A 21791-nucleotide genomic window follows, 5' to 3' on the forward strand; every position below is an offset into this window, starting at 1 on the left:
AAAGTGACTAGACATGTCGAGAGGCATACCTTTATGAATTGCTATATAAAAAGTATTTGCTGCCATTGCCCGGGGGTTGGAAATCAGCATCTCACTTCACAAGACCTTGTTCATTCAGCTCAGAGGTGAAGAGCTCTTGGAGAAAGGGGGGTAGGGTGACTCTTCCTTCACAAAGGGTTGTGAGTACTGCTGAAGTGATAAGGTTTCATATTTTTTCTTGCCTAAATGAAAGACTCCCAAGAGCTCACTTCTTCCTTCGTGAACCCGTATGAAATTTGAAACACTTATTAAAGCAATGAGCATGAAGGATTTTGGTGATAGAATTTCAAATCAATTTGAGTGTTAAGGCTCCAGATTTTCACTTTTATTCCTCCAAAGTAATTTTGGTTTTGTTTTGGGTTGGGGTTTTTTTTAATTAACAGAGGTCACTACAGTGGCATATTTCACACGCTCTGACTTTGTTGATTATATTGTAAAGGAAAAAATGCTGTGGTGAGTGTGTATAAGAAAACAAGTAAGAAAGGGCCCTGATGTTTCCTGGCCAGTTCAGAGGCTGCTGAAAATATAAGTGTTTTCCCATTCAGCTGCTGTTTATTGGGCTGATTATTTTATTTTTTTAGTATATAAAATTTGGGACATACTGAGAACTAATCAAATGCTAAAGCACTCTCCTGCTGAAATGTGGACTTCACCCTGCATGTGACAGAGACTTTTGTGTGTGTCTGAGCTGTGTATGTGCCAGGCATTTATACAATAACACTTCAAAATTTTTTTTGCAGGGGCAGCAAAACTGTATGCCTACTGGATTGTGGTAAACTTCAGGGAAGCCTACAATCTCTTTGCTGTGAACGGCATCCTCTTCAATCATGAGAGCCCCAGAAGAGGTTAGAAAATCCATGTGAAACTCCTTCCAACTTTGCGTTTATCTGATGGGAAAAATGGAACAATGCATCCACAGGTTTCATTTAAAGTTGCCAGAATTCTGTAGGGAAGGTGTCATGACTTGCAGCTACCCATGGCATTTGATGCAGCCCTCCTGGCAGCCTCAGAGCTCGAGAGCAGCAGCTTTCCCTTTATTGTATTCCATTTTGTAGCTCATGAGCACCACAGGGGAGTTTGTGCATCTAATTTTGTCTCCCTCTTGATGATAAGTAAAGGCAAAAATGTTAATATGACACATTAAAAAAGGCAGGTTTTCTAAACATTTATTTGGGCATCTACATAACAGATGCATTTTTAGGTGTGACATAAGATTTTAATTTGTGTGTAAATGTCAAATTGAGAGGAAGAAATAATAGATGCTCTAAGTTCATAAGACTAATTAGTACAGCCTGGTATATTTTGAAAAAGTTTTGAATTATGGCCCATACCATTTTACAAGATGGCTTTTAACACATGGCTTTAAAATGCCTTTCAGTTTAATCCTTAATAGCAATGCAGCTTAAATTCCACTTAATCATCCCTTTTCTGCTTGCAGTACTTTATGAACAATTAATGCTGGTATTTAGTTTGAGTAAGACTCCATGGTTGATTAGAAGTCTCTTTTACAATGACAGTTTTCCTCTGCCCTTTAAGTAGTGTGACTGTAGAAAACACTCTAAAATTAAACTTTAAATTAACACAGAAAACTGGATTCTCAGTGCAGAAGCCTTTTATTGTGGTCTGTTTCTAAATGAAAAATAAATTCAAGTTTTACAGGAATGCAATTATATAAATTATAGGCTGCCACAAAATATAAGAATTTTAATCATACTTATATGATACTTATATAAAACAGACCATAATTTAAACTCTGCTTAAAAGAAGAAAAAAAAAAAAGATGAGAAAAAAGGAGTCGTGTCAATAGGATTTAAATATTAATTTCAGTCTTTGGGAGTCACAGCTGTGAAACCTCATCATACAATGGGTAGGCAGCACTTACAGTAATTGGTGGTAGAAGCTGGTGTATCCCTTCACTGGAGCAAATGAAGCACAAGTTCAAAATTAAAGGAGAATCATATTTACTAGATTATTTCATTTGGAAGCCCTAATACTTTGTTTTCTATTAAAGAGTTTACTGAGGTGTATTCATAGTGTGCTGTAAATTAATGTTCAAATTGCTCTGAGTTATCACTATGCAATCAAAACATTCTGACCATTGTAAAAGTTGTGGGAATATGCAATAAAAAATACTAGCTTGGCATGATTTCTAACAACTCTAAGGAGCTACAAGATGAGATGAAAATTTTATAATGTAGTATTTCTGATGCTCTGGTGTAGACTTGTGCCATTTTGGAGGAGGAAAACTTCAGTACTCCATGCTATTTTGATCCCTCAGATGTTTGTTCCTGCTTTAAAACAAATGCAATAGGGTTTCCAATCTTTTCAACACATTTAATGTCCCCATGGACAGCTCAAGTCTGTGCTTTGAGCTCTCAGGCTGTACTTTTCATTGTGCATGTGTGTGTGCTGGGTGTGGGTTTAGGTGCTTTATGCCATGAACAGGAATCTTGTCCTAGGAATGGTTTCAGTTGGCTCTTTTTGCCTTAGCAGGGGTACTTGCCATGAAAGCAACTGTGACCACAGACCAGTGTTATTTGCATAGTGTTTTTGTGGGAAAAGGTTTGGAAAGCTACACAGATAAGAAAATGAAATAACAGTAGTTTTGAGATTGCTTCTTGATAGCCATTCATCACTTTATTAATATTTTTGAAGATTGCAAAGGCACTTCAGGAGGAAAAGAGGATTTAACTAGAATTTCTAGCTCCTATGTAAAGCTGGTAGTATCCATGGAAGTTTTAAAATTGTTTAGCCTTTTTTTAAACTGATATCAAAGATTAGGAATACCTAAATAAATCAATACATATTTTCTTCCAATACTATATACTACTATTTCAGTTGGTTTAGGGTTACACCGAATGCATCAAATACAACATCCCATTGATTGTGGTATTATTTACATCTTGTCCACACAAAACCCAGTGCCCAGGAATCAGAGAAGAGCAGAAGGTTGTAGCAGTGCCACTTGCTGAGGTGCAGAATTGATCAGTCCTGGTGGACAGTGCCTATCTGAATTTTAAATCATACTTCTGAAAATTTCTGTAGGTTTCTTGCACAAAATGTATTTCTGGGAAAAAACTGTGGAGAGACAAACTCTAGTATTCCTTGTAGCCAGGGATCCATGAAATATGCTACACTGCAAGGCAATGATAGGGATGAATAAAATGCATTTTTCATACCTTAGAGCCTTCATTGTGGGCTGTGACCAAATCTAGAAGTATTTGTATTTGAAGTGTGAGTACTTGTGTTGAAAGATGGTGAATTGCAGTTGTCTGCCAACCTGGTCACTGGTGTTGAATTGAACAAACAATTGTAAGAGTTTGCTGCATGATCTATATTGTAAATGAGTGTTTGGGGCCACTCAAAAAATCACCCACAAAGGTATTTGCAAAAATGGGTTTAATATGAATTTATAAAAATGTGACTTAATGAAGTTTGATGGCAAAATTCACTTTATTAGTCACCACATGAATGAAACATACAAAGGAATACTGAGTTAGAATCAATTTGGAATGATTTGGACTAAAACCACAAAAATTTAAGGGAGACTCATTGAGTCATGAAGTTTCTAAACTCCTGATGCAGCTTGTGTAAAAAAAAAAAAAAAATTCTTTCATTCATTATTGTTAATTTAGCATGCTGTCAGCAACTTACTGAACATCTGTTGTGAATAAGGGGTCTTCACTGTCATGTCTTAGGTAAGGAATCTCAAACCTTGAGAAGAGTCCCAGATCAAGGGGAAAGGCACTATGAAGCAGTCCACTTGCAATTTAAATAGACCTGAAACTGCACTTATCCGAAGTTTTTAGTCTGTCTGGCTCCAGGAGCAACTTTGAGAAACATCCTAACTCAAGGGGGGATCACTGCTGCCTTGCAGAGAGAGCTCAAAGACTCATTTAGGCTGTCATATTATGGGATAAAGTGGTTGGCTTTTAGTTGAGTTACATCTGATGGGAAAGGTATGCATGGGACCCTTTGGACCCTCAACTGTCTTTGTTCTTCACTAACTGAGTCTTGGAAAAACCACCCACTATTCATGTGTTCCAACATCAATGCACCCTGGGTTACTCTGTCCCTTTGTGGATTTCCTGGAGTTCTTGGCCCAGCTACAGCTCAGGTGTTTACATCCTTTGGGGCATGTACAAAACTATTGCTAGTTTGGATAAGGGGGCCAAGTGCATCTGCCACAATCCCCCTTTAGATAATGTTCTGATATTGTGGTGCTGGGGCAGCAGTGAACGAGCCTAGTGAAAAGGACCACTGTCTAATCTCAAGAGCTGCTTCCCTATGAAAGGAGTTCAGGAATCTACACCTCTTCTTTCAGAATGCCAATTCTTCTTCTGAGCCTTTCCAGCTTAAACTCAGAAAGGAGCACCAGTAGTTAGTCTCATGTAGCCTGGATAATAATAGGGAAGTCTGCACAGAGTTCATAAGGGTAAAGAGTGCTTAAGTCTAATATGAAAGGTTTCATATTTCTCAGAATTACAAAGGCTTGAGAGAAGTGCTGGATTTGGGAACATTTGGTTTTCTGCTTTTATCTTGCTCTCTAAGAGAAAGGCAGTAACAGGAGTAGTTCTGGGATGTGACGCCACAGTGTAAAGCTGAGCACTTAAGTTCACTGTGTGGGCTTCCTTCTGAGTATGATGTTTCATGTTCTGACAATCAGAGTGACTCTACAAAAACACCAGTGATACATTCTAGGTTGGCTGAACCCACTGCCTGAGCCTTATATCTTAATTTGGGAATAGTACAGCATTATTAAATTGCACAAGCACTTGGATCTATACTCAAGAGGTACATGTGTATGTAACAGCAGAAAATATTATATAAAATTTCATATGAAATAAAATTAGGGGCTATGTTAGACTAATCTTAATAAAATATACATCTACTTTGAGCCTTTCTGTAGTACTTTCCTTTGTATTATTTTCTTTATATTATACCTACTGCCTCTCATTTGATTTTCCTTTCATTTCACTTAGTCACTTTTACAGTTCTGTAAGATGAAATAGTCACTTTTTGACCAGTACATACTTTTCAGCTCACATAAATCAACACAGCTGCACTGAAGTGAGTAGGGTCGTGTTGATTTATGCCATCTGAGGGTCTGGCATAGTACTTCCAGTAATAGTCTGGTAATGTAAGATAAGCATGACTTGCTTCCTTTGGGGAAAAGACCTGTATTAGCAGTATACTTTGCTAAAGCTAATTTCTTCAGTTACTTTCATCCATTTTATCCAGGTATAGCTCAAGATTTTCCTTATTTATAGTCATGCCAGGGTGAATGGGATCTTCCATTTTTCAAGCTTATTTATTGTCTGACACGAGCTGAAAAGCAATATGCTCCACAGTAGCTACAGACAGTATCTGTATGCAAAACTGAACAAACAAAAGAAAACCTAAAAAAACTGTTCTAGAATAATCTTTGTTTTTTCCCCTCCTCCTCAAAACAAAGCTATGGGATACCAAATGGGAAGATTGGTGGCTATCAAGTTGCTGGTGGTAGTTGAACATGTCTCCCAGTATTACCATGTGGAAATGTTTGCCCTATAGCAATATTGGAAAGGTATTTCTGTTCAGTGAGACGACAGTTTTGACAGTGGAAGAGTGAGGCAATTAGCAAGTCTAGTTTTCAGGAAAACTGGGGCTTAATCCAAACCTTTTTTACTTCACTGGAAAGATTCCTGTTCTTTTGTTGGGCTCTGGATCTCACTAATTGCTCCTTTTCTGAGTGGGAAAGCAAACTGCTTGTTGACAGTGTCATTTTTTTCATCCCAGACAAGCCCTTACTGTTGTCTCTCTTCAATTCTGTGTAAGAAGTTGTCTCAGGTTTACAAGATGTGTCTTTGGATGTCTGAGATAACTTTCTGATTCGGTTAACCACTTCATTGCTTGCCTCATCTGATCTTAATCAGCCAAGATGTACAAACATGTACAGCATGTTTCCTGACACAATGCAACTAAAGTTTTGTTTGGTTTTTGTTGGTTCCCCCCCTCCCTAATACTTTGCCTCCACACATGACATCATTGTGTAGATCATTCAGCAGGGAATTTTTGTGTGTCTGATACCAGCTCTGGTAAAGCAGTTGTCATCAGACCATTGCTGTATAGCCAGAGGGAAAGGATACAACTGCTCATTTCTGTGATCTCTTTCAGCCAGGGTGGAAATGGCTAGGTATTAGATTGCAGGCTGAATGTTGTCAAAGTGCATGTAGTAAGATTAAAATGAAAAGAAATCATATCTTAAATAGAATGAGGAGTGTTCTTTTCTTTTATTGTGCATCTGGGTCTCAGGTTTGCCAGGGAGAAGGGGGTAAGTGTTTCCCCTGTTCACTGTAAATACATCTGTGTGTCTTTTGATTTTATGTAGTTTGTTGTTACCTTTTTCTTCTTTTAATCAGCTTTTAGTCTCCCTTTTGCCTCTATTTCATGGAGAAGGCAGAAGCAGATGGTGACATCTGCTACTGACTTTCTCAAGAAATCTGTGCAATTCCTGCTGGAGCAGCTGCTCTTCTGCATCTGATGTATAGAGATGTAGTCAGCATCTGCCAGATTTCCCTTTCTCATGTCTGTGGTTGGAGACTAATTGCTAATCTCTTAAAACACTTTCAGTGCAAGAGAAGCTTGGTCAACCTAGTACCACTGTAAATACTAAGGGCTTTTCCTGGTGCTTTTTTGCTAACTTGAGGCCTGTGAAAGACATAAGTGTGTAAAATTTTCAGTGCAAAGCTACATCTCCTTCGTTTAATGCAGAATTCCCAAACCCATGAGTATATCTAAATAGAAAAAGTCAGCAGAGTGTTGTTTGTGACTGTCCTGCTCCTTGCTGGATGAGAAGCATGCAGGCTGGCTGGTGTCATCAGGGATCATCTGCCTTCCACATTGAAAGCCTGATGGCAAGGTACCATGGCCAATGTAAATGGACTTACTCAGACACTTGAGTGCTATGGAGCAGCCAAGATCATTTCATGCTTTTTAGTTTGCATGTTTCAACAGAGAAAGCATGCAGTGTCCTGGAGACATGCATTCTTACTGGCTTTTTCTCCCTGCTGCGAGACTGATCCTGCTCAGTGATCCATGCAGGTGTTCCCTTATCTACACATGCAGTCAGACATCACTGGGGGTGAATGTGGGCATTAGGGTCTACTTGCACAAATGGATTTGCAGCAATATTGACTGTAATATTAGAAAATTGGCAGGTAATACCTTTCCCCTGTTTTCCCTAAGTACATGTGTTTTCCCCTTGAAAAAGATCTGCTGTTACAAGATAAGTAAATTCAGTTAATTATGATGATGTTGAACCTGGTACTGATGTATTAATACAGATCAGAGCACATCAAAATATGTGGAGATTTTTTAATCTGATTCTTAAGTTGCTAATCAGCTGTATTTACCTTGTATTTCTAGTGCCACTTTCCTACTGCTAGCCAACAATAAGATATGAAGGTAGTGCAATCACACCAAAATATGAGTGGGTTTCCCTTCATTAAATTGTATTTTAAAAGCAGTACCAGATATCTGAAGTAAGAGCTGGAGGGTGAGACCATTTCTTCATGCCCTTAGTTTGGGGCATCCAGGCATTCCAGGTCAGTGCCATGGAACTTGTCACATATGGGAATGAAATAATCATGTTCATGAACTGGATCACGATATAAAAAGATATTATTCTAAAGTGATTCATTGATGAAGCAAGATACTGTGTTGGACAGTCTGACTACTGAAATATTTTTGATTCAGTCTTTGCAACAATAGTTTGTGGTAATCTTTACCACCTTTTTTTTTTCTTCCTTTTCAGTCTCAAAGTAGCCGTGATTCTTCACTTCTCTGTCTGATTTACTCTTCTGGGGTCTGTCACCAGTTTATCTAAGTAGTTATGGATATAGCTTGTACAAAAAATAAGTGATTTCTTGCCTGTGGGTTTAGATTTTTTGGAACAGCTGCATTCACAACTCAGATCTCTCCTTGAGCAAATCATTATCTTATCAGAAACATCTTTTTGTCATTAAATCATATGCTCCCTCGTGGCTTATGCTGTGTTGAGAAGAAAGTGGATTACAAGTTTTCCTATCTTCCATGATTGATTTCAACTTTTTTTAAATCTAAAAAAAAAAAAAAAAGGGCAGAGTATCCCCACAATTTACAAAATGCCTAAACTAAGAATTACCAAGTAATTCTTAATATTTCTCAAGTTACATTAATATATATCAGTGTTACTTTCTCAAACTAAAACTTCCAGACTTTTTTTTTTCTTTAATTAAATATTAGGCAAAAAGTTTGAAATAAAGTACTATGAAATTTATGAAAGTCAGAAATGGGAAATGGAGTGGCAGTGTGTATCTCACCTGTAGTGTTTGAAAACAACCCACTGGGGCCTTTCAGATACAGGCGACTGAACAGGAGAGATTAATTCACAATAAAACAGTTTCACCATTAGTGGTTAAGAAAAACACTGCAGAAGGAAATGTCAACTGATTATTCCTCAACAAAGTTAGCAGGATTCATTAAAAACAAATAACTGAGAAATGCAGTGTCACTGGATGTCACCTCTGATGTGGTTCATCATGCAGTGGGATTTTACAGCAACTGTAGGAAAGCTGCTTTATCTGAGAGAAGGTTAGTGCATTTGGTCAGAGCTTGGTTTGAACTTAGGAACAGGTTTCTTTCTCTCTCTTGATTTCTCAAAGTGTTCCCCTTACAGTTCCTCGAAATGTGTTTAAAAACAAGAAGCTCAGCTGCACATAAGCATTGCATGTGTAGGTAGTTTGATTTCAGACCATTGCATTATGTACTTTCTGGGGATGCACAAAAGTTTTACATTTATAAGCATATCCTGTTGTCACTGAAATAGCTGAAAATCCCAACAGCTGGCAGACTGCTGATTTTTGCCAGTTTTATTCATCTAATTGCAAGTATTTTTGGACAGATTTTAACTTCTGTTACAATAGATTTAGCAGTGTATATACTATCTGCTACATGTTTCCCACACTGTTGTTTGCACACCTTGCCAACCGTGTTAAAATATTTCCTTTTCAAGGATTTGCCTTTCTTAGACTCTTAAAATTTAATTTTGTTCTACTTAATTGTTAGGCAATGATTGGCAAATGAAAGCTATGGCCCAAAGCATTGTAATAAAACCAGACACCTAATGCTATTTAGATGTTGCAATATCAGTTGCATATTTTGATCTGTAGTGTATCTCAGCCCTGTAGAATGATAGCTCTTAAGATAGAACTTAGCAGGTTTCCCATGAAACCCTTCAGGGTTGTTCTTTGGTACAGGAAAACAAATCAAACCCAAGCCAAGAGAGAAAATACAGTATCATGTTTTCTCTACTTTCTCTGAGTTTTTTGCCCTAAGACCATGTGAGTTGGGGACCCACTGCTATAGAAATGTTGCAGGTGGATTTTTATTTTTTAATTTAAGTCCTTGATTTCATTATATTATATGTGAATATAATAAGTAGTAGTAAAGAATTTTAAGTAGGAAAGAATTATCCAGTAAAGCAAGTCAGACCTTCAGTTTACATCCCTTTTTTTTCCTCATTTATTTTACAATCCTTACATTGAAAGAGGCTTAAGGTGTTTATTCATTGCTTCAATATCCATCAATAGGTGGGTTGAGACTATTTGTCAAAGCTTTACAAAATCCTATAGTAACCCCAGGTGTAGGCAATGCAAATCTGCAAAAATCTAGAGCTCATTTTGGATTTAAGACAAATCCAGACGACATGAGAAAAACATCAGTAGCACTCAGAAATATTTTATGCTCCATTTCCTTCTTAAAAATTTTGAAACAGTTGCTTTTTTAAGTGATAAATCTTCTCTGTGCTTTCTTGCTGACACCTTCCTCTTCTCAGCCCCACCTCATGCCCATATTCTGAGTCACTGGTAGGCATGTGTGCATCCATTAGGGATATTTGTGTTGTGTCCTACACTCTGTGCTCTCACACCGAATTTCTATTTGCTGCAGACTGTAAAAATAACCACCAAAATCTTGTGTTGCCATTTTGTTGCCACTGCTTTAAGATAAACGGAGACACTGTGCTCCTCCCAAGGTCAGGAAAAGTTCTTTAACTTCCCAAATTTTATGTAATCCTTGAAAACAGAGTAAATTGGAAATTATCCATGGTCTTAAAAGCTCTTGGTTTGAGATGGCACCAGTATTGGACTTCATTTTAAACATTTTTACTGAAGTGCCATTGAATGTAGAGTCAACCCTGTGACCATAGCAGGCATCATGCAAATACTCTTTTTTTATTCCCCTGCTGTTTGTTTTCATATGTATTTCATGTATCTGCCATTGAAAATCAGGCCAGTAGTTGCTAATTTTTACATGTGTTTTTCAGCTGGGATGTGTCCTCTTCTTCTCAAGTCCTGACCCTTTAAGGAAAATGGATGGACTGGTGCTAGTAGTGTGACTTGTGCTCATGCTCTGTGGGAGTAAAGCATCCTCAACTCATTATGGACAAATCCCTCCCCTTTGTTTGGTCTAAAACTAGACAGTGGATGTGCTTCTCCTTTTCTGAATAGCTGCTCTGTGCCCTGAGCCATAGCCTGTCCAGACGTGCTGCAGCTTCCAGTAGTGATTTGAATCATCTGAATTTTGCTGAAAATCATAAGTGCTGTTTGATATTTGAACAAAAAATAAGTGTAAAAAAGCGTGTAGCACATATACAATAGTTTTATTTTTAGCATATTTCATGGTCCCAGCAGATCTTGCAATATTTACGAAAAACAGGGCAAGATTGGTGTAACAAATCTGGGAATTTGAAAGCTGGACTTCATGTAACAGCAGCAGGCAAATGCTACCTTTGCTACCTAGTTCTGAAAGTGCTGGTGTTACTAAAGAACTGGCAGCAGTTTTTGTTGTGTTAGTGAATCCAAGGTCCATTGCCAAAATGGCATCAGGAAAGTGTAAGCCAGTGAATAACAGGTCACTATTAAATTCTCTGTGTCTCATGATGATGCTTTTCTTGAGAAAAGCATCATAATCTTAAATTGCACTTAAAGAAGCTCTTTGTTTTGAAATCATGGGGTGAAGCAATTCTGGGTTTGATTTCATTAGTGTGCTGCAGTTATTGCAAAACTCTGGTCTACTTGCAAGTAAGTTAAGTGTCTCCTGTCACTTCGGTCCTACAGGTTCATTGTGGGTTTGGTGGTGTGGTGATGTCATCTGGTTTACCACCACATTTACAGACAGTGATAACCAGGCATCAACACCCATGAAGAAACCCACAGAGTCATCAGGGAATTTTCATTCATTTTTTCCATAATTATGCATGTGTGTGAGTATGTGGATGATGCTTGAAAATGGCTGCCTGTTCATGAAAGTCTGGTGAAAGAATTAATGTGTTCAGTAACATTTTGTGTAAAAGAATCTAAATTCTTCTAACTGATAATGTATGTGAGGGTTCAGTCAAACTCAATGTTGTTTCTACTGGTTAAAATCAGATAGTTTAATATTTAATAAAAGGATTGAGTAAAAAAATCTGAAAGATTTAACAGTTTTTAAAATATGCTTTTCCTTGAGACTACTAAAATACAAAAAATTAGAACACTAATCCTCAATGGGCTAACAGAAAAACCTCTTATTTTTCTGTGCCCTGTCAGGAAAGAAACACTTATGATACAGTAAGCTATTTTTTAAAAAAATCTCAATTGCCTTAATCTGATTTTCAAACCTGCTGTGTAGCAGAAAACCATTCAGATTTTTCAAAACCGTGGGAGTAGTACATATTTTAAAGATGCCTCACAGAGAGCTTTCAAGACATAAACATAATATTAATAGTTTTCAGAGGGCCTTATAACTCTCTACTTCTAAAGCAGAACTTCCCAACCATGTCGTGATGTAGATGGCAGCTACCTTGAAATATTAGCTTAGCCTCATTTCCATTTCACTCTACAATTTAGAGACACTGCTAAGATTAATATAATTCATTTTAAAAATGGAAACAAAGTTGTGTTTCCTATACCGAGTTCTGTCTCCTGGATTTGTGATGCTTGAAAAATACCAATAACTAAAAAAACCCCAAGTAAAACAACATGAAAATTGTTTGGTTTGGATCTGCTTTTTCATAGACTCTGACAAGTCTGTTCAGTTTGGCCAGGTCATTAATTACTTATCTGCCTTGGTATTTCTGAATTAGGTCAAGTTGAAAAAAATTTAAATGCAAATTTAGGTGATTAGGAAACTTCCCCTGAAAATTCTCTGTTAATTATTCTGATCCAATAATCAGGTATTTTCTTCTTGGTTCAATTCTGCATTAGGTTAAACAAAGGATCTGGTTCAGGTAACAGCTGTGGTTCAGTTACCACTTTATGTGGATATTATCTGTGTTGGTTTGGTATTAGGCTGAAGCAGTTTAGAGAGAGCTTGTATTTGTGTCTAGAGCTACATGACTCTGTACCTTTGAGGAGATCAAGGAAATGTGGGTTAAAAAGAAATAAAGGGGAATTATATAGAATCTGAATTTGGAATCTGCGTTTTTATAACCTTGCCATATAAAATGGACAAAGAGAGTGCTTTGTCATGAATCAAATACTGTTATTGAATTCCATTGGAACTCTTAAGAATAACTTAAAAATTTAACTTTATTTTCATAAGCCATGTCTATAGCCCTGGCTACTTTTAAATTCCTCACCAAATATTTTTTTCATGTTTAAGTTTATTATTTCTGTATAATTACTCAGAATTTGATTGTTTTTTATTTTCCAGGAACTTGTTTTAGGTTCTCCTTTGAATTGGTAGAGAGATTAGAGGACACTAGTGGTTTCTTTAGCAGCCTTGTGTAGGCTGTGCAGGAAAATTATCAAGAAGCAGTTTTTTTTTCTGACATGCTAAATTGTAACTATTTTAAAAGAAACCAATGGGTTGAGTGTTTAAAGAGTTAATATAATTTTATCCATATGTATTTTCAAGGTGTGGTTTGGTATTAATTGATGTGTTGGAGTTGAGCTGCATTAGGCATCTGCACAGCTGTGACGCTCAGCAGCTCAAGAGATGGTGTTACAGAGTTTATTGCATTCCCTTTCCCAGAGTGGTGCCATGACCACTGCTAGTGCTGTGCATGGGCATGGGAAGAGCAGAAACCAGAGTGGGCAGAACCATGCCACAGAGACTGCAAAAGGATGTGATATCCCCTTTTTGTTCCAAAGTGCTTTCTGAAACCCTACCAAACACCAGTGCTGCATCTTAATTCACATCTTTGTCCTTCAAGCTCAGTTCCACTTGTTCTTGACTCTGTGGGCTTTAATGTAAGTGTGTCTGAGGAGGAAAGTCCCTGCTTTTTCAAGGGACTTGGAAAAAACTTCATGAGAATATCACTTACCCGTGGCTCATTATTTCTTTAGGTTACTTCCATAGGAGACGAGGTTAAATCTATTGTTGTTGACTTGCCAGTCACATGACATCAGACATATGTGCAGCTGCTTAAATTTGAATTGAAATAGCCCTGGAAGAGATGGGGGCTCCCTCCCAGATGAAACATCTATGTCCAAGAAAATCATAAATAAGCTGTTGGGGGTTTTTTAGTAGATCTATCTCTCATCATAATAATTACCAAAGTGTTTACTCACAGGTGCAAAATACTTAGAGAGTCTCCTTAATCTCCAATTATTGTTGCCCTCTCATCTTGACCTCTCTTGAAGTGTTTTATAAACAATTTAAAGAATAAATGGAGTATTAGAAACAGTTTTTATAGAGCAGGCAAAGTTATTTGCTTTCTTTGAGTGAAGGGATATAATTTATAAAGGACTGATTACACTCATCTGTTTTCTGGGTAGCCTGTAAGTTTACTTTACCATGGCAAGGCAGAATAACAGAGAAATTGTGTCATGGGAGCCAAGTAAGATATTGTAGCAGTAGGAAATCCAATTGCCTTGTTTTACAGCCATTTGTCTCGTCCGTTGTTTCTGTCAAATGATCATTTGAATCTAAAGCATTTAAAGAGATTTTCTTCCTCTGCAGTAACGAGAACAACAGAGACTTTTGTGCTGCAGGACATTCCTACTAGGTCTTTCCTCCTCTAACATGGCTACCTGCCAGTCCTTGTTATTATTGAAAGTTGCTTCATTTAGTACATTTTATAAAGTGTCTCTGCCCAGCTTCGTGGCTGTCACTGAGGTTATGAGTCAAGAAGGAGAGTGGGAGCTCTGATTCAGCAGGGCTTAGCAGCAGAGAAGTTAAAACAGAGAATGTTAGTGGGCAGCTTATTGCTTCAAATCTTCCCTTTTTCAAGATATGTGTTTGAATGGAAAGGAAAATACAGTGGAGAGCATGTTTGATTCTTTGCCTTACTCATTTTACCGCGTTGCTTACTAGTCGGAGGTTGGTGTCAAGGTTCTTTGACTCCAGCTCTCAGAAAGAAGGGCCCTGTCTTGGAGGGAACAGCCTGGGGATTTCAGAAGCTCCCTCTCTAAGCTACAAGCCATTCCCACCTCTGCTGTGCACTTCTGTCAGGCAGGGATCAAATGAGATGCACGGGAATCATCAGAACAGCAGAGCCTGTTGGCTCCAACACAGCTGGAACTGGGGGAGAGATGCCTGTTCCTCTTCTCTTACATGGCTTTTTTCTGTCTCTTTCCTGATCTCCCTGTGAGGCAGACAGAGTGGAGGCAGTAGAGCAGCAGGGAAGGAGAAAGGGTGACAGTGATTGTCTATTCCACATCAGAGGACAATTTTGTAGTGTCCCTTTGCCATTAGAAGAGCGTTTGTCAACCCTGATGTCTGCCAACCACAGTTCTGCAGCCTCTGGAGGAGCTTATCTTATCAAAGTGCCTTTTTATTCCTAAACAGATGGAAGAGAAGACACTGTCATTTCCAAGATCAGTATTTGAGTGAAAAAATAGGGCAGGATGTTGTTGTAGACACATATATAGAATTAAATCTTTATTTCTAGTACTTCTGGCAGAAGCAGGGAGGATGAGGGGGAGAGATACATTAATAACAGGTGGTTTTTGTCAGCATGGAAAGACACAAAAATCCTACAGTAACTCAGCATCCTACAGTAATTTTCTTGCAGGTCCAACACCCTTAAAAATAGACCCTAGCAGTTCTAAGACACTTCTGAAATATTCCTTAGCTTTTAGAGTCATCATTTTGAAAGTCATTTAAGCCTGTGTGTATGCATTTGATATTTAATCACTAGAAGGGTTGGGGGCCCTTATGCAGAAGAGTGTGGTTCAGAGGAAATCAGAGTTTGAGAGCTCATTCTTCTCCTGCTGCATCTGGAACCTAGTGGGGGTCCTCTAGGGAACAAATGTAGGTTTGGCTTTGGCTCAAGGGAGGTCCCCTGTCATGAGATGACATATGAAGGTTATGCATATAAGTACCAAACCCTTGCACTCCCATACTGTGCAGCATTTCACAGCCAAGAGATAAACAGACTGTAGCTGTTTTAAAATAACAGCTATGTTTTTATCTCTGTTTGCTGGGCTATTAGGTTCATTTTGTTTACTCCTACCTTGAGTCATCTCCCAGGTCCATGTGCCCTGTAAATTGGGTATGATCCTTTCTGCCAGATATCACTTGTACCTGAAATGCTGGGCACTGTTGACTTTCTTTTAAAACTCTCATGAGTAATTGCCAAAAGGTCGTAGCTACAGTGTCCCAAACAAATGCACGTTATGAATGGTCCTCTTTTTTAGCCTACTTTTGCTTTAAACATGCCTGTTGGGTTTTGAGTACCTGCAGTTAAATGGTGTTGCTTTTGGCAGGGCTTGGTGAGCAAATGAGGCATAATCTCTCTGATCTCAGTAGTCTGGTCAGTCAGCCATGACATTCTCAGTGTCTTTTCTTTCTACACCCTGTCTGAACAGAGCCATAGCCCAGGCAGCTCTCAGTGGGGTTGCCAAAGATTACCATGTGCACTGAAGCAGCAGATGGCAGGACAGTGGAAAATATGCAGTCCCAGTCCCTGGGTTCACATGGGGTTCAGGGTTAAATTTCAGTGATTTCCCTCTCTGCTCCTCAAGCCTGTCAATAAACTGCCCTTTGAGAGATGAACTCTTTAGTGTGCTTTGGGAAACTATTTAGAGTTCAGTTTTGTCCAGTTTTGGAAGTGTGCTCTAGACTGAAGCAGAAAATTTAAGCATTCTGTGGCTACAGCAGTTGAAGTCTTCCTTACCTTAGTGTGGGCATAGAAAATGAGGTACATATGAATATGTACTGAAAACTATGAAAGGAGGGTGAAAGGAGCTTTGCAAATTTGATTGGCTCATAAACTGTGTAATGATTGAATGAGGGGTGCCTCCACTTAAACTTGTGCCTATGTATTTTGATAAAGCCCTTATTTGCACTTTTTGTTTTGCTCCCCACAGGCTCCCTCTTCCTTATGCCTTGCATGGGATGCAGAGTTCTCACTGGAATGACTGGATGTTCAGTCTGGGGGTGGGGGAAGGTGGGAATGGAGAACATGAAAAACATTCTTTTACAGCAGATTTATTTACTCTATTGAGTGATTTCATCCTTTTTTTACTCTTCCAGGATACTTCTGTCTCATTATTTCAGAAATATCAAGATACTTTCTCAAATTCTTGTGAAATTTTGACATTTTACCTTCTTTTTTTTGGGATGGGGAGGGGAATTAAGGTGTGAAAACCCCAAAAAAAGTCTGCATTGCTTGATTGATTAGTTCATGTTCAGAATAAAACTCTCATCTGTTTACACCTTGAGCCTTGGTAACAAGCACATCAAGAGATGTGTGTCAGTGACTAAACGAGAACCTGGATTTAAGTGACTTTCTGAGCACCCTTTCAGAATTTGCACAAGAACCAGGCTTTTGTTCATTTTCCTGTCACAGCATTAATCAGACTGAACTCTGAATCTATAATTTCTTTCTCTGAAATTCTTTACCTTTGGTTAGCTTCAGACTCCATAGGACCCTTGCCTACTTCATTTCTCACAATTACTCTCAGAGCAAGTCTGTTCTCTGGACAGGGGGCAATCCTATTTGGAAAAAGATTACAGTAGGATATTAAGAGATGATCTGTAAAACTGTATCAAAACATGCATTGAGAAACAACACTGAAACATATAATCCTAACTTTTGGTGCTAGAATTTACAGCTTTGTCCTGAGTATGTACAGAGCGTGTGCATGTGCATGTGTGAGTTTTCTGAGTGCATGCACAGCTACCTATAGAGATATTAAAGTGATGTGAAAGGTCCCACTAAAAATACAAAGCCAGGAAACTCAGAATTGGGCTAACTTTCTGTCCTGGTTTCACCCCATTGTGTTCAAGTATTGTAGACATCTCAGAACAGCAGGTGATTCGACTGCCTCTTGTGTTCCTAGAGGAAGTATAAACTAACTTAAATGGGAAATATCACAAAAACAGGATAACAATGAATTTCAGGAGTCCACAAAGGAAGAAGTGTTCTTAAAAATACTGTTATTAAAACAGCAGTGAGCATGACAAGCTGAATGGTGGTAAATGGATGTATTATATAGACACTTTTTTTTTTGCCATTGCATCACTTTCCAAATGTTTTATTTCATATTTTCTTATGCAAGACTTTTATGGTGATCGGACATGTTAATGGTGCTATATTTAATTTTGGCCTCTTCTTTGTAAATTTAGGTCATCTGACTTCAGTGAAACTGCAATTTATCTTGCCAGAAAGCTGAGTTCTCTGTTGTTTCTAGCTGCATATTTATTTATATTATTAATTACACTAGAGAAACTCTATTCCCACAGAGAAAGAATTCAGGAGTGGGATTCTGTTTCAGTGGCAACATTAGTAAAAAGGAATATTCATTGAAATGTGTGTACATTTCAAAAATCTGTTAGAATTTTGCTCAATGATTGCGTTCAAAATATTTTCTCACTAAATAAGCGTCCATTTCTTTTTTCTGTGCCTTATTCATTTTAGAGTGAAAATTAGCAACACGCCCAGGCTTTGTCCCAGAGGGGAGTTTGCTCTCAGTAATGGTTTTTATGCAACCTTTCTGCCTGTGGGAGAGCTGCCTCTCTGTCTGGTGGCATTTCCAGTTTGGAGCTTGGGTGTGGAAGCTGTGGCACCCTTGCTTAACTTCAGGGTCCTCTGAGAGTGATCACATCCTGCCCTGCAGTAAGGACATAGCTCTTATGGGAAGTTTAAGCAACCAGCAATAACTACAGCTAGGTGAAATAATGTTTTTATTGGCTTTCTGAATAGAGGAGGTCAACACAGCTAGACCAAACATGGCCAAGGTCTTTGGACCAGAAGGGACACGCTGTCTGTGTTGGCTTGTGGTCTTCTTGGTGTACTGTCATCGTGTCTCTGCCTTTTCACCCCATTCTCAAGCTTTTAGGGCTTGGGGGCTTACTTTAGGGTTGGGCTCCCCCTGCACCTGCTCCACACAATCTATTGCAGCTTTTTTTACAGGAGTCTGTTGTTCAAATACTACATTTTAGGGTTGTTACTTTGGTTTTCTCCAAAAGAATGATTTCCAGGGTTGTCCTGCTTGGTCTTCAGCTGAACCAGTTGTCCCTGTGCAGAAGCAGAGGTTGGGAACTGGGCACAGGGAGGGTAGGCTGAGAGCACTGTGAGCTGATCTCATTGCCTGGGTTGCACACCAGCTTGAGCTCATGCCACAGCACACAGTATGGGGATTTTGTTTTGGCTCTTAACCTCTGAGCCAGGTGTTCACTTGATTACTCTGGTATGAGCCTGAAAGGTGTCTGTAGCTGGAAGATTCCATCCTTATAGCTGTAGAACTTTGCAAGTGGTGATCTGTCCATTGACTTGCTGGGCTCATCAGTGGTGTTGGAGATGTATTTCTCACCACATCCTAGCTGAGAATCCAACTACTCATAACATGGAAGATGGAAGGAAGTGTAGCACCTTGCATTTTACATACCTTGTACTAGAAGAAAATTTGCCTCCTGTATTTGCAGAAGCTGAGATTGCTTATTTTTTTTTTTTTTTTTTTTGCTTCCCTCTAGTTCTTACTGGCCCTTACCTTGTTACTTCTTGATGAGCTCTTTCCCCTCAGCTGTTTCCAACTCCCTGAAAAAATTATTCAGCTGTGTTTCAGGACCCCCTCTTGGTGATTCCAGGACTTCTGTAGCAAACAGTGGTTTAGTAAAATCGAAACACATTTACCAAATGATGTATTGAGGGCCTAAAGGGTGCCTTGAGGACTACCTCAGTCGCAAAGCTAACCAGAAGAAAGTCCTAGGAGAAAAATGGTTGAGCAACAGAGCTCCAAAGGGAGGCACATGGATTAGGAACATCTTGAGTTATGCTGTATAAGTGTCAAACCCGTCTAGCACTGCTTTATTAGCTTGTGTGGGAGGCAAAGTTTCAAATAAGCTGCTTGGCTGAAGCCAGACCATTTCTCTGGCTCCAAGAACATACATCAGCACTGACTCAGCAAATCTGCTGCTGTGACTGGTTTCAAGGCTAGCTCTTGTTACAGTCTTTAACCTACAGTAAAAGCAAAGGAAAATTCTTTTTCCCCCTGACTTGAAGTGAAATGATACGTTTTATACTCGAGAAATTTGCACGTTAAAAGTTAGCGCAATTACGGGTTCACAGAGAGCCACGGAAAACCTGTGCAAAGCTTTGTTTGCATCGTGACCCACCACAAACTGATGTCCCAGCCACCTGGAGAGGTTGAGAGACCAACCAGATTTAGTCCCCCAGAGGTCAGAAGGTCCAAGAAACTGTATTAGTCAGTCATGTGTCACCAGGTAAGATTAAAAGCCTTGCCTGCTTCATCTCAAGAGAGTGCGAGGGTAAAGGCTGAATGTCTCAGCTTGAGCCATCAAACAGAAACTTTTTTGATGTGCTACTGGATGGAGGAGGGGAAAGACAGGGAGAAAAGGAAAGGGGTGTTAAATTTAAGAGCACAGATGTCTGAACTGCAATAGCCATTAAAAAAGGGAAGTTAAAATCGAGGTTTTGTGCAAGTTGCCTAAGACTGCAGGATAATTCAATTTTGTACAAGTGCTGGATTTTCCTTTTGGTTGCATACAGTTCTAGCTATTGTAGCACCAATTAAGCAAAGCATGTACTTAACTACAATTGTTTACACAAGCTTTAACAATGTAAAGAGTCTGTACTGATGGGCAAGCACACTCATGTTTACCCACAGCTCACACATGCAAGGGCTTGCCTAATTCTGTGACAGCTGAAATGCGAGGTTTAATTCAATAACCTTAGTTGTACAATTTGAAAAACACAGCTTAAATGAATGTTAGCAGACCAGAGCAACTGAAGGCATTTACCTTTGTTTTACAGTGTAGTGTATATGAACTGTGATTAAAAAAACCAAAGTGAATAGTTTGGAGCAAAAGGTTAAGTTTTCTGTAAGCAAAACGCTGCTCTGTTTATGTAAGTGCCATTAGCAACATAAACTGGGGAACAGGAATAACACTTTTATATATTGTTTTCAGTATTAATGTTTGGGTTTTCCTTTATAAGAATCTTTGATGCCTCACCTTTTCCTGTTCAGTGTACAGTTCCTGAGGGGAAAATATTTTAATTTAAGAAAAATTATATGGAGGAAATATACTAAAATAGCACATTTTGGCCAATCGTTATTGCTGGTGTATCACCCTGCCCTTTTAACAACCCCATATGATAGATCTGAGAAATGTAATTAGTCCCAAATAGTGGTATTTTAATTGTGAAATCCAATAGCTTTGTGTTGCACCCTACACATGCAGATTGTCTGCTAATCAAACATCATTTTTTCACAGTCACTTTAGAGACCTGCCGCTGTGCAGTCACAGAAATGATCCTGCCATTGTTTTTTGAGAGGTGGAAACCTCTATCTGTTTGTATGCAGAACAGCCATGAACAGTGCAAAGCCCTGATGACAGATGCCCAGTGGAGGGTTAGCACCACTGAGTCACTGGGGAGGGCTGTGGCTTGGGCTGTGGCAAACACCACCTCTGATTCTTGTCCTTTGGTGCTGGTTGGTAGTCTCTTCCCCTACTCCTGTGTCCCTTACCTTTTACAGGGCTTACTAATTATCCCCTGAGGTGGGCTTTGTGCTGTCTTTTCACCCACTGGGAAAAAGAAAAAAATTCCTACTCTCTGTGGTCCCTCCATATTTCTGTACCTTGTTGTTCCTCACAAGACTGTGCTTCACTCTCATTTTCCACTCTGATTATAAGGGCAATAATTTGTGCTCCCTCCATGCATAGTTCAATGTGCAAATGTTGTGTGTGCAAGTGGATGGCAGGAGCAGAGATGCCCTGGGGTTGAAGAGCATCAGCCCCCTCCACTGTGCTGCCCTCCCCTGCTGATTCCCACCTCTCCATGCCTTCATCTTTCTGCCTTAACATCCTCATTTTTGAAATAGGAAACCATTTTAGTAGTTCATTTTCCATTATTTAAACAATGGGCACCCAAGGAATCAGTACCATGTTTCTGTTGAAAATTGATGTGTTAATGGAAAATGGGGCCAAGCATTGGTGCATTTTGGCATTGTAAAGGTTATAATGTGTATCAATATATTATTAAACAAAATAAATCAGTTTATATGCTGATTGATGTCTTTCTTTGCAGTATTTAAAGGAATTACTACCACATAATTTTATTTAAATCACACTTTTCAAAGTAGTTCCAAGTGAAGGTTACTTGATGAAGAGGGACAATTTTATCCTCATGTTACTGGACCACTGCTTTCAGTCTGGAATCTGCAGATTTTTTTGTTACCAAATAATTTCCCAGGGGATTGATGAAGAATAACCTTTTTAGAATATTATCAGAAGCTTTATCTTTCCTTTTAGAGAAATATAAATGTCCATTGGAAATTAAT

The 21791-nt window shown here is 38.8% G+C and overlaps 1 protein-coding gene across 3 annotated transcripts in view; it reads left to right on the forward strand.

Moving 5' to 3' along the window:
* GMDS (GDP-mannose 4,6-dehydratase) overlaps positions 1 to 21791 on the forward strand; it is a 398015-nt gene that overhangs the window by 151378 nt on the left and 224846 nt on the right. For all 3 annotated transcript variants that reach the window (XM_056484705.1, XM_056484706.1, XM_056484707.1), the window contains one exon: positions 780 to 884. In XM_056484705.1, the coding sequence (XP_056340680.1) occupies positions 780 to 884 (105 nt within the window). The remainder of the gene's footprint in view (positions 1 to 779; positions 885 to 21791) is intronic.

Source organism: Oenanthe melanoleuca, chromosome 2 (assembly GCF_029582105.1).
Source record: "Oenanthe melanoleuca isolate GR-GAL-2019-014 chromosome 2, OMel1.0, whole genome shotgun sequence".
Lineage (NCBI taxonomy): Eukaryota > Metazoa > Chordata > Aves > Passeriformes > Muscicapidae > Oenanthe > Oenanthe melanoleuca.